Source organism: Eimeria necatrix, genomic scaffold, assembly GCF_000499385.1.
Source record: "Eimeria necatrix Houghton genomic scaffold, Enh_scaff124, whole genome shotgun sequence".
Lineage (NCBI taxonomy): Eukaryota > Apicomplexa > Conoidasida > Eucoccidiorida > Eimeriidae > Eimeria > Eimeria necatrix.
In genome coordinates, this window is record NW_013652012.1 from 62,501 (window position 1) to 75,000 (window position 12,500).

Below are 12,500 nucleotides of genomic sequence, written 5' to 3' on the forward strand. Positions count from 1 at the left end.
AGCAAGTGAAGCAAAGGAAAGAATAAGCAGCAGCAGCAGCAGATATCAAGCGTCCCAGTAGCAGCAGCAGCAGCCACAAGGCACAGCCGCCGCCGCAGCAGCAGCAGCAAAAAGACGAGCAGCAGCAACCAGCGCCCCCAGAAAAGGAAGAACAAGCAGCGGCAGCTACCAGAAACCCCAGCAGCAGCAGCAGCAGCAACTTTAAATGTTTAAACTTTTAAAATCAATTAGACAATTAAAAATATAAACTAGACTTTAAAAAATGCAGCAAAAGTAAATAAATAAAATCAAAGAAGCAAAAGAAGAAGGCAGCAGCAGCAGCAGCAGACATGCTGCGGAAAGTAGAAAAGTGAGCAGCTGCATGTTTCAACTTGTCTTTCAAAATGGACAATTAAATGATCAATTTAATTTAATTAATTGAATAAAATAAAAAGAATTAAAAGGATTTAAAAATATTTAAAAAGAAAAAGAAAACTCACTTGCACGTCGCCTATGTTCCGCTGAATTTCCATCAAGTCGCACACTGAGCCCTTTTCAAGGCTTTGCACTTCCTGAACCCAAACCCTAAACCCTAAACCCTAAACCCTAAACCCTAAACCCTAAGCCCTAAGCCCTGCCCTGCTGGGGCGGCGCCAGGCTCGTTCTCTCGCTGTCTGAGACGCTGCGGCTTTGGGGGCAGCAGCTGACCCGCAGCCGCACTCTAGGGCTTAGGGTTTAGGGTTTAGGGTTTAGGGTTTAGGGTTTGGGGTTGCTTCACCTCGATAAACGACTGATACCGCTGCAGCAGCTTCAGCATATCTCCCCCTGCAGCATCTGGGGCCACTCTTTCTACTAGGGGCAGCGCCAGGCCTTCCGCTGTACGTACACCGCAGCACACGGCACGCAGGCAAGCTGCCCCTCCAGCAGCAGCAGCAGCAGCAGCAGCAGCAGCAGCAGCAGGAGCAACCGCTACAGCAACAGCAACAGCAGAAACGCGGCAGCAAAACTAGTCCCCACAACTTCGAGGTGAATCCTCTTGGTCGCTGTCGCCAATCGCGAAAACTGAAGAAGCCAATCCTCCCTGCAGCAGCCGCAGCAGCAGCAGCGGCACAGCAGCAGCAACAGCAGCAGCAACAGCAGCAGCAACACACAGCTGCCTGAAAGTGCGCTGCAGAAAACTTGCGAATGGTGAGCGCAAACGAAGCCGCAGCACCCAACGGGATGGGACTAGCAGCAGCAGCAGCAGCAGCAGCAGCAGCAGCAGCAGCAGCAGCAGCAGCAAAGACACACCTGCTGCCGGTGAGGGAATCCGCAAATATCTACAGCGGTTCTGGGGCCCTCAAAAGCCTCATCGTGGTGGTTTTGGTGCTGCTGCTGCACAGCTGGCGTGTCTGCTGCTGCTGCTGCTGCAGTTTCTTGGTCCGACGAGAGTGCTGTGTCGCTTTGCTGCTGCGCCCCCAGCGCGCCGCCGTCCTGCTGCTGCTGCTGCTGCTGCTGCTGCTTCGACAGGTTTTGTTTTAAAGAAAGTCCTTTCAAAGAACAACTTATTGATGCCAACTTCAGCGAAGAAGACCGCCGGGCTTGCTGCAGCTTTTGTGACAGCAGCGTCTGCAGCGCCTCGCCGCGCGACACCCCCGGGGAGGATCCATCAGCAGCAGCAGCAGCAGCAGCAGCAGCTGCTGCTGCTGCTGCTGCTGGTGAGGATTGGTCAGTTCCTGCTGCTGTGCTGCTGCTGGCGCTGGGGCTATCCCATGCCCTGCACGCTTGCCTGCCAGAAGGCCCCGCTGCTCCTGCTGCTGCATCTGCCGCTGCATCTGCTGCTGCTGCTGCTTCTGCTGCTGCACCTGCTGCTGCTTCTGCTGGCACCTTGAGAGCCTCAGGACCTCCAGAAGCTCCTCGACTAAGCAAAGAGGAAAGAAGACTTGATGCTGCAGTCATGGTGCTGGCCACAGAGCTGGTTCGCCTGAAGCCTTGCTGCTGCTGCTGCTGCTGCTGCTGCTCCTGCTGCAATTGCTTTGGATCCTGCTGCTGCTGCTGCTCGGTTGGCTGGCCGTCAGGGCCTAAAGCGGGCTCCGAAACTTTCCCGGAGGGCGATCCTGCTGCAGCAGCTGCTGCTGTTGCTGCTGCACCTGCTGCAGTGTGCAGCACCCCACGGAGGCTGCTGCCGAAATCTTTAGACACGCCCTTTGTGGCCTGCAGGGCAGCGTGTCTGAGCAGCAGCAGCAGCAGCAGCAGCAGCAGCAACAGCAACAACAGCAGCAGCAAGTGGCGACAGCTCTAAAGCCCAAACAAAAGCAGTCTTTCCCAGCAGCTGTGCGGCCGGGGTGTCAGCGGCACAGCAGCAGCAGCAGCATCAGCAGCAAAAACAGCAGCAGCAGCAGCTGCAACAACAGCAGCAGCAGCAACACGAGCAGCAGCAGCAAAAAAAGGTTGGCAGCCCTACAGTGTGCTGCCGATCTGCTGCGTGTGGCCTGCCGAGGAGGCGACAAGCTTTGCTGCTGTCTCCCTGGCTCTGTCTTTCCAGTTCTGCAGCGCTGCTGCTGCTGCTGCTGCTGCTGAGCTGCCCGAGCCCTTTGCCGGCGAGAAGCCGTTGTCTTCTGTGAGGAGGCGCTCACACAGCTGCTGCGCCTCCATCGCCCTGCACAGGCCTGCAGCAGCAGCAGCAGCAGCAGCAGCAGCAGCAGCAGCAGCAGCAGCAGCAATAACAACAGCGTGGGCTTTCTTAGCAGCAAAGAAGAGAATAGACCCCTCAGTCACAGGCAGCAAAAGGCAGGCACTCGCTGCAGGGGAAACAGCTGCAGCCACCTGCTGCTGACGCAGCAGTGGCAGCAGCAGCAAAAGAAGTTGCTGCTGCTGGAGTGCAGCAGCACTGACGTCGCAGCAAGCCTTACCCTCCCAGCCTTCGCTGAGAATGCTGACGCGCGGGAAAAACTGCTGCAGCAGCAGCCCAGAAAGCACAGCAGCAGGGTCACCTTCTGACCCTTCTGCTGCTGCTGCTGCTGCTGCTGCTGCTGCTGGCGAGCCGCAGCCGCTGCTGGGGTCTGCTGCGCTGCCCAACAAGCAGATGGCCTTCCCCCTGACGATTTCGCAGCAAAGGAGAAGGCCCTCGAGCTCCCGCGCCTCTCTATCGTCCTGCTGCCGCTGCTGCTGCTGCTGCTGCTGCTGCTGCTGCTGCTGCTGCTGCTGCTTCTTGCTGTAGGACAGCAGCATGTCCCCGCTCACTGGCATGGCCCCACGGATGCGGCGGCTTTGTGCTGCATGCACAGCTTCGAAGGTGCGGCAGTCGAGCAGCACAAATTCTGTTTCTGCCAGCAGCAGCACGGCAGTGGTTTCCAGCAGCAGCAGCTGCTGCTGCTGCTGCTGCTGCTGCGGCTGCGGTTCGGCGAGCAGCAGACCGGGAATCGTCAGAGGCAGCCCAGGCTGCAAAGCTAGCACCAGCACCAGCCAGTCCAAGACGCTGCGCTGCTGCTGTGGCTGCTGTTGCCCTTGCTGCTGCTGCTGCTGCTGCTGCTCGTGCTGCTGCGGCTGTTTCTGCTGCTGCAGCTGCTGCTGCAGCTGCTGCGTCTGCTGCGTCTGCTGCTGCTGCTGCTCGGGCTCAGCCTCCTCCGGCGCAGGCGAGGGAGCCATGGGAATGTCTGGGGTGCTGTCGCCGCTGCAGCTGCTGCTGCCGGAGCTTTCATGGGCTACATCAGTAGTAGCCGTTTCTGGGGAGTCCGTCAGTCCTGCTGCTGCTGCTGCGTCTGCTGCTGCTGCTGCTGCTGCGTCTGCTGCTGCTTCCCTCCCAAGCAGCTTGTCAGCCATATACGGCATCTGCTCGAAACTCCCGTGAAGGGAAATGTTGGTGGGCCCGGCCTCGGGCTGCGCCCTGCACTCCTCCCGTTGCTGCTGCCGCAGCACCTCCTGCTGCCGCTGCTGCTGCTGCTGCTGCTGCTGCTGCGCTGCTGCAGACCCTGGAGAGCCTCCGCGGGCCAGCTGCTCCCTCAGACCTTTCAGCTGCGCCTTCAGCGTCGCGCGCAGCACCAGAAAGCGGCAAAGCGAGGCCCCATCAATCAGCGGCGACAGCGCGCCTGCAGCAGCAGCAGCAGCAGCAGCAGCAGCAGCAGCAGCAGCAGCAGCAGCAAGAGCAGCGGCACCGACGGGAGATGCAGTGGCATCGAAAGGCAGTGCTGTGGTAGGAAAACGCTGGAGGCGAATCTGCTTGGGCGTCGCAGTGCACGCGTTGGCAGCAGCAGCAGCAGCAGCAACAGCAGCAGCAGCGCAAACGACGCTGCAGCACAGCACGCATAGCCTGCGGGTGCAGCAGCAGCGCCAGCAGCAGCAGCAGCAACTGCGGCAGCAAAGGCTCTTACTGTCTCTGGGGCCTCTGGAAGACTGCAGGCTGAAGTTGAGAAGACAGTCAGGTGTACGTACACCTAAAAGCGCCGCCTGCTGCCACCAGGCTCTTGCTGCTGCTGCTCCCCGCTGGGGCGTCTTTGCTGCTGCTGCTGCTGCGTCCGCAGCAGCCTTTTCGGCTGCAGCGGAGTCAGCAGCAGTCGCTGGAGCGGCCACAGGCTGCTGTGCTGCTGCTGCTGCTGCAGTGGCGCCTGCGCCTGCAGCAGCAGCAGCAGCAGCAGCAGCAGCAGGGAAGCGAAGCTTTGCGCCAAAGTGCAGAAACGACAGCAGCTCAGCAGCAGAAGAGCAGCAGCGCAGCGAAGGCCCGTTAGCAATGATGAGAGCCACCACCAGCATGAGCCCCCTGCACCGCAGCAGCAGCAGCAGCAGCAGCAGCAGCAGCAGCAGCAGCAGCAGCACTAAGTCCAAAGCGCCTTGCCCTTAGCTGCTGAGTCTTCCACGAGACGCGGACGAGGCCCTTAGCGTTTAGGGCTTAGGGTTTAGGGTTTAGGGTTTAGGGTTTAGGGTTTAGGGTTTGGCGGGGGGTGTACGTACGCGTGGGGTTCTTTGATGAGGGCGAGGTGGCGCCACAAGGTGTCGAGACACTGCAGCTTCTCTTCCAGAGTTTCTTCTTCTTCAGCAGCAGCAGCAGCAGCAGTTGCTGCTGCTGCTGCTGCTGCTGCTGCTGCTGCTGTTTCTGTGGGAGCCTTGGTGATGAAGCAGCGCGCAGCGAAGCCCGTGCCCAGCCAGTGTGCTGCCAGCGGCAGCAGCGAGAGACCCTGCTGCCGCTGCTGCTGCTGCTGCTGCTGCTGCTGCTGCAGCTGCCCCGCCAACGCTGGGTAGTGGTACTGCAGCAAACTCCAAAGTTGCAGCTCCATCTCAGCCCGCTGCTGCTGCCGCTGCTGCTCTAGCTGCTGCAGCTGCTGCTCATCTGACCGCAAAGCAGCCACTACAGACGAGAAGCAGGAACCACCGCTGCTGCCCAAGGGGTGTGCTGCTGCTGCTGCTGCTGCTGCTGCTGCTGCTGGGGGAGGGTCATCATCCAGCAGCACGTCTTCTAGTTCGTCGCTTTTGCTGCTGCAAGAAGTACGCCGGGAGGACCCAGCTGCTGCTGTTGCTGCTGCTGCTGCTGCTGCTGGGACCGCACCCGGGGCTGCTGCTGCTGCTGCTGCCGAGGCTGCTGCTGTTGCTGCACCGGGAGCTGCTGCTTGCTGCCCGTTTGCTAACTGCTGCTCCTGCTGCTCCTGCTGCTCCTGCTGCTCCTGCTGCTCCTCCTGCTGCTGCTGCTGTCCCTTCAGTTGCTGCTGTTCTTGCTGCAAGCGCTGCCTGTACACCGCAGCAGCAAAAGCACGAGACACCGGAGGGTATTCGAGCGGGTCTTGCTGCTGCTGCTGCTGCTGCTGCTGCTGTTCGAAGGCAGAAGCAGCTGCTGCTTCGACGCCGTTGCTGCTGCTGCTGCTGCTGTGGGGCAGGTCTTCTGCCTTGGTCCGCAGCAGCAGCAGCAGCGCAGGAGACGCCAACTGCAGCACAGCAGCATGCAGCAGCTCGCAGCGCCTTTTTGCTGCTGCTCCTTTAAACACCGCGAGGCAGCTGACTGCAGCAGCAATCAGCGCCAGGCCTACACAGAGAAGCAGCAGCAGCAAGCAGCAACAAGCAGCACAAGTAAACGGGCAAGAAGGCTTTTGCTGATGCTGCGCTGCTGCTGCTGCTGCGCTGCTGCTGCTGCTGCTGCGCTACTGCTGCGGCTAGTGCTGTGGCGCCTGTGCTGTGCTGCTGCAGCTGCTCTGCCCTTGCTGCTGCTGCTGTGCTGCTGCTGCTGCTGCTGCTGCTGCTGCACCTGGGGTGTACAGACAGCTGAACCGCACGCAGTAGTCCTCCACTAGTCGCCGCACGCGGCTGACGTCGAGGGCCTCTTCGCAGTCTGCTGCAGCAGGCCCGAGGAAGCCTTGCTGCTGCTGCTGCTGCTGCTGCTGCTGCTGCTGCGCTGCAGTGAGGACGTCTAGGTCGTGCTGCAGCAGCGCCGCCTCGTCGCTCATAAAAGAGTGCAGCGAGGGCGGGGGAGACAGAGAGCAGTCTTCTTCTGCATCCAGCAGCAGCAGCAGCAGCAGCAGCTATTCATTTGCTGCTAGATTCAGCAGCAGCAGCAGCAGCGAGCTCAACTGCAAGTGCAGGCAGCAGCAGCAGCAGCAGCGAGCTCAACTGCTGGTGCAGCAGCAGCAGCGCGGGGAAGCGCAGCAGTAGCAGCACAAACACGTGCGCAGGAGTCGCAGAACACGGTGCAGCAGCAGCAACAGCAACAGCAGCAGCAGCAGCAGCAGCAGCAGCAGCAGCAGCAGCAGCAGCAGAGATACAGTACGTATTTGCCCAGTCTTTACCTTCCTCAGCAGCTCCGTGGGAAAGAAGATTTAAAAACAAATCGTCAGAGACAATCCCCTGCAGCAAGGCTTCGCCCACGCCGCCTGCCAGCTTGCTGCTGCTGCTGCTGCTGCTGCGGCGGCTGCTGCTGCGGCGGCTGCTGCTGCTAGCCAGCACGGGGGGGCCGCCTAGGCCCCTGCCCTTCCCTGTGCAAGCCATGGCGCCGCTGCAAGTACTGCTGCTGCTGCTGCTGTAGCTGCTGCTGCAGCTGCTGCTGCTGCTGCTGCAGCGCTGGGGGAAGCTGTCCCAGGGGTTGCGCGCGTGTGCGGCGCTGCCGCAGCTAGAGCAGCGGCAGCAGCAGCAGCAGCGGCGACGGCAGCAGCAGCAGCAACAGGTGAGCTCGGTGGCCGGTCGGCCTGCTGCTGAAGGTAAGCCGCCTCCGCTGGAGATCGAAATCCCGTGCAGCTGTTGCTGCAGCAGCTGCTGCTGCCAGGCTGCTGCGGCTCGACCGCAGCAGCAGCAGCACCAAGACGGATGCTGCAGCTGCTGCAGGGCAATTATGGCTTGACTGAAGGGCGCAGCAACAAACGGCTCAAGAGACACCTAAGGTAGCTGCTGCTGCTTCTCGCGTCTTCCACGGAACTGGGAGCAGCCAGCGAGGAGGCGGCAGCAGCGCTGCTGCTGCTGCTGCTGCTGCTGCTGCTGCTGTTGCTGTTGCTGTAACAAACCCGGAATACATTAGTCCTAAGTCTCCTTCAATTTATTATTTATTTAATTTATTTTGCATTTATAGTGCTCTCAGCTGCTGCCGGGGCTCCATGCGGCCAGGCCGCTCAGCTGCTGCTGCATTTGCTGCTGCTGCTGCTGCTGTTGCGGCTGCGGCGGCGGCTGCTCTGCAGCCCTGCTGTTCATCCGCGCTGCAGCAGCAGCAGCGGCAGCAGCAGCAGCATTGCTTCTGTTCTTCAAAACTAAATTAATTGCAATTTCTCTTTTCTGCTGCTGCTCAAGATAGCTTCGTTCCCTCGCGAGACGGCTCTTGCTGCTGCGCTGCTGCAGCAGACACGCTCCATGTAAGCGCCGGCCCTTTGCCTCCCACGCGGCGGCAGCAGCAGCAGCAACGGCAGCCAAGGGGGTTGCTGCTGCTGCTGCTGCTGCTGTCCTTGCTTCTGTTGCGCCATTGTCTCTGTAGAAGAACAGTGCTGCTGCACGTCTCCCACCTGCTGCTCGCCTCCCCGCCGCTCCCGCGCTGCTGCTGCTGCTGCTGCTGCTGCTGCTGTTTGCTGCTTCTGCATACCAACACAGCCCCGAATTGCCCCTCAGTCCCCGGCAGTAGCAGCAGTGGAGTGTGCTAGGCAGCAGCAGCAGCAGCAGCAGCAGCAGCACGCTGGCTCCGTGGCCCCAGCAGCAGCGGCCGTCTGCTGCTGCTGCTGCCTGCTGCTGCCTCTTTGCTAGGGTTTGCTGCAGCTCTCTTGTAGTGTCTCTGGCTCCGCAGCAGCAGCAGCAGCAGCAGTTGCTGCTGCAGCATCATTACTAGCAGCACGTTTATGTGGTGTGGGCCCTGGTGCCGCCTTAGCTGCTCTCCAGCCTGTTCTTTTTCCCCTAGCTGCTGCTGCACCTGCTGCTGCTGCTGCTGCTGCTGCTCTAGAGTGCAATTCTTGGCAGATCCATCTAAAGAAGAGCTCTTTTGTGTCTCTTTTGCTGCCCTTTTGCTTCTTCATTTTCTCATTTGTGGCCTTCTGGCCTTTTCGTGCTGCTGCCGTTTACCCCTTTTGCTGCTGCGCTGCTGCGGCGTCTGCGTTTGCTGCGCGTTGCTGCTGCTGCTGCTGCTGCTGCTGCTGCAGCTGCTGCAGCTGCTGCAGCGGCTGTCTGGGGTGTTTTGGGGCGGTTTTTGGCGCTGTTTGCGAATAAAAGGGTGGAAAGTGTTGAACAGTGGTTTATTGGTCTTAATTTTGCATTATTTTCTCCAAATTTATTCTTTTTTTGTCCAAATTTATTCTTTTTTTCAGAAAATGGTCCAATTAAACAAAGTCCCGAGCTTCCTGCTGGACCGCTCGCACCCGCTGGGCTTTTGGGTGACAGAGCTGGCGGACTTCGGCGCGGACTCTGTGCGCCTCGTGCGGAGGTATTTCGCATTTTTTTTGCAATTTTGCGGCTTTTTTGTTCCTTTTTCTCCCGTTTTTGTCCAATTTAATTCAATTTATTTCAATTTATTTCATTTTATTTCTTTTTATTTCTTTTTATTTCGTTTTGTTTCTTTTTCTGCGCTTTTTTGGCCTCTTTTCGCCTTTTTTTGACCTCTTTTCGGCCACTTGCGACTCGGCGCTTCCCGCGCCTCGCTCGCCTGTTTTGCGTTTTGGAATTTAAATAAATAATTTATTTATTTAATTAAGTTAATTTAATTAGTCATTTAAATTAATTTTTAAATTAATTAATTTAATTAATTAATTTAATTAATTAATTAATTTAATTAATTAATTACTTGAATTAATTAGTTGCCAGTTAGTTGTTTTATTATCTGTTTTCTTTTTGGCCTTTTTGTGTTCTCTTTTTGTTTTTATTTCCTTTTTTATCATTTCCTTTTTTGTTTCTTTTTTGTTTCTTTTTATTTCTTTTTTGTTCCTTAATTTCCTTATTAGGTCTTTTTGTTCTTTTTTATTTCTGCTGTTTCCTTCTGTTTCTTTTTGTGTCTCTTTCATTTCTTTTTAATTTCCTTCTTCGTCTTTATTTCATTTCTTTATTTCCCCTCTTCGTCTTCGAAGTTTTTTTTTAATTCTTTTGGAGTTCTTTTTTAATTTTAATTTGTTTTTAAACAAACTAAAATTAAAAAAGAACTCCTTTGGGTCATTTTTGCTCTTTTTTTGTCCTTTTTTGACCAAATAAGGAGCCTCATTAAACTCACCACTTAAATAAGTTTTTAATTTGCAAAAAGTTGATTATTTAGTTCCATTTATTTCCATTTTGTTGCATTTTATTTTTATTTTTCTTTTTTTTCAGATGCACAAAACCTGACGCCCGCGAATTCAAAAAGATCGCCTGGGCCTGCGCTGTTGGCTTTTTGCTGATGGGCTTTATTGGCTACGTAGTGAAGTTGGTTTTCATTCCCATCAACAACATTCTTGTGGGGCCTGGGGCCTAGTTTGCTGCTGCTGCTGCTGCTGCTGCTGCTGCTGCTGCAGCGGCGGCGGCAGCAGCAGCGGCGGGATGCGCAGCGTCCGGTGCGTCGGTGAACTGGTCTTTCCTGCAGCGGCCTTCTGGGGTCTCTGGTCTGGGTCGCTGCAGCAGCAGCAGCTGCTGCTGCTGCTGCTGCAGCGGGGGCTGCTGCTGCAGCTGCCGCTGCTGCAGCAGCAGCAGCTGCTGCTGCTGCTGCTGCAGCGGGGGCTGCTGCTGCAGCTGCCGCTGCTGCAGCAGCGGCAGCAGCAGGCTGGGCAGGAGCTTCAGCAGCGCGCAGCAGCAGCTCCAGATGCTGCTGCTGCGGCAGAAGCAGACTGTGAGGTTGAGCCGTATTGGCTTGTTACCTCCAGCAGCAGCAGCAGCAGCTGCTGCTGCTGCTGCTGCTGCTGCTGCGAAAACGTGTCTAGACGAAGAGGCGCCAGGAAGGCGGGACAACAAATGCAGCGGCAAAAGAGCAGCAGCAGCAGCCACAGAGGCACAGAGCAGCAGCAGCAGCAGCTGCTGCTGCTGCTGCAGCAGCGCTGCAGCCCAGACAGACCGCAACTCTTTGTAAACTTGCTTCTCGTTGAGTGCCTTTCTAAAAACCTCTTTTGTTTAGTTCCTTTATTTGCTTTGTTTAGTCTTTTTGCTTCTTTGCTGCTGCACTTCGCGCTGCTGTTCTGCTGCTGCTGCTGCTGCTGCTGCTGCTGCAGTCCAGACGCTTCAGCAAGATAGCTGCAGCTCATTTGCAAATAGATTCGATGGATTTCTTTTGTTTACTTTATTAATTCTATTTATTTTATTTTATTTATTTTAGATTAGTTTAAATTTATTTCTCCCAGTTCTCTCTTTTGCTCATTATTAGTTGCCCACACATTAGGTTCTTTCACCTATGCGCTGCTGCAGCTGCTGCTGCAGCTGCTGCTGCAGCTGCTGCTGCAGCTGCTGCTGCAGCTGCTGCTGCAGCTGCAGCTGCTGCTGCTGCTGCAGCTGAAAATAAGTGTGCAGCTGCTGCTGCACACTTATTTTCTTTTGGATTTGCTGCTGCATTCGTTTTTAAATTTCTCTCTTCGAAGCTGCAGCAGCCCCACATGTTCACAAAAGGTGCATTTGCTTCTGCACTTCTGAATGTGCATCTTAGGATGTCTTTATTCACATTTTCGAAGAAGGCCTGCTGCAGTTGCTGCTGCAGTTGCTGCTGCAGTTGCTGCTGCAGTTGCTGCTGCTGCTGCTGTTGCTGCTACATCTGCTGCAGTTGCTGCTGCAATTGACGCTGCAGTTGCTGCTGCAATTGACGCTGCAGTTGCTGCTGCAGTTGCTGCTGCAGTTGCTGCTGCAGTTGCTGCTGCAGTTGCTGCAGCGCCTTTTCCTCTAGCAAAGGGGCCCCTCAGGCAAACAGCCTCATATCTTAAATGGCCACAACAGCAAAATAATAATTTTAAATAAATAAAAATAAAAAAGGGACTTTATCCTTGTGACTAAAAACATATTAATAATTCTAAATAAATAAATACAAATATAAAAGACTTTCCATTCTTTGGGGCTCCCTGCAAAGCGATCCAGTGTACGTACACCCTAAGCTACACTTGATCCTTTGCTGCTGCTCTGCTGCTGCTCTGCTGCTGCTCTGCTCTGCTGCTGCTCTGCTGCTGCTCTGCTGCTGCTCTGCTGCTGCTCTGCTGCTGGGGCCCCCTGAGACCCTCCTGAGGGCCCCTGTGGGGCCCCACAGAGCCCCAGACTCACGGGGGCCCCCCGGGGCCCCCCGGAGGTCCCTGGGGGCCCCTAGAAGCCCCTAAGGGCCTTTAGGGCCCCCTGGGGGACCTCAGGGGCCCCTGGGTTCACCTAGGGGCCTTTGAAGGCCTCTGGGGGCCCCCTGGGGGGCCCCTGGGGGCCCCCTGGGGGCCCCCAAATATCCCAGCAGCTTCACTGTGAGGCCCCCGGGGGCCCCCGGGGGCCCCTCAGTTCTTGTCCTCTACAGAAGAATGCAGATAGCCGCAGCAAGAGGTAGTCACCAGCAGCAGCAGCAGCAGCAAGAGCAGCAGCAGCAGCCGCACGAACAGCAGCAGCAGCAGCAGGAGCAGCAGCAGGAAGATTGTTTTGGTTGTGTCGCCTCGTGGGCTGTGGGCAGCTATAAGTTCATTCAATTTGTCTGCTGCTTTTCTTCAGTTTTGAGTTTTCAGATTTTGCGCAACTCAAAAAGCAGCAGCACGAACTAGTGCTGCTGCTGCTGCTGCTGCTGCTGCTGGCAGCAGCAGCCCTCATTTGCTGCAGGTGCCTGGCCACGGCCTCCTTGGTGGCCTCCATGGCCGGCTGCCCCTGCTGCCAGCAAGCCGGACAGACCTTGTCTTGGTTTGCTGCTGCATGCAAGTGGGAAATCATTGCTGCAGCACGAAGAGTCTCTGTGGGGCTGCGGCCGAGCTGCGTGTCTGCTGCTGCCAGCAGCCGCAGCAGCCTGTGGGGCCCCACAAGGGCGCAGCCCCGCAGCGCGAAGCCAGCAGCACTTAGCAGCCCGTAAGCAGCAGCAACTTCTCTCAAGAAATCCGAAGCTAAGGGAAACTGGAGGCCCCCGAGGCCTCCTGCTGCTGCTGGCAGCTCGCACCAGGCTTTGTGGCTGTGCACGCTGTCCACCGATATCCCCACCAGCT

General features: G+C 56.7%; 1 protein-coding gene across 1 annotated transcript in view; it reads right to left on the bottom strand.

The window, feature by feature from the left end:
- ENH_00008580 (hypothetical protein, conserved) overlaps positions 1–6,924 on the bottom strand; it is a gene marked incomplete at both ends in the record, with an annotated part of 22,624 nt that extends 15,700 nt beyond the window's left edge. Inside the window, 11 exon segments of the mRNA XM_013578662.1 lie at positions 480–551; positions 758–855; positions 997–1,060; positions 1,270–2,151; positions 2,156–2,189; positions 2,423–2,627; positions 2,871–3,284; positions 4,329–4,714; positions 4,906–5,968; positions 6,188–6,430; positions 6,726–6,924. Of these exon segments, the coding sequence (XP_013434116.1) occupies positions 480–551; positions 758–855; positions 997–1,060; positions 1,270–2,151; positions 2,156–2,189; positions 2,423–2,627; positions 2,871–3,284; positions 4,329–4,714; positions 4,906–5,968; positions 6,188–6,430; positions 6,726–6,924 (3,660 nt within the window).
- Positions 6,925–12,500: the final 5,576 nt, after the last annotated feature.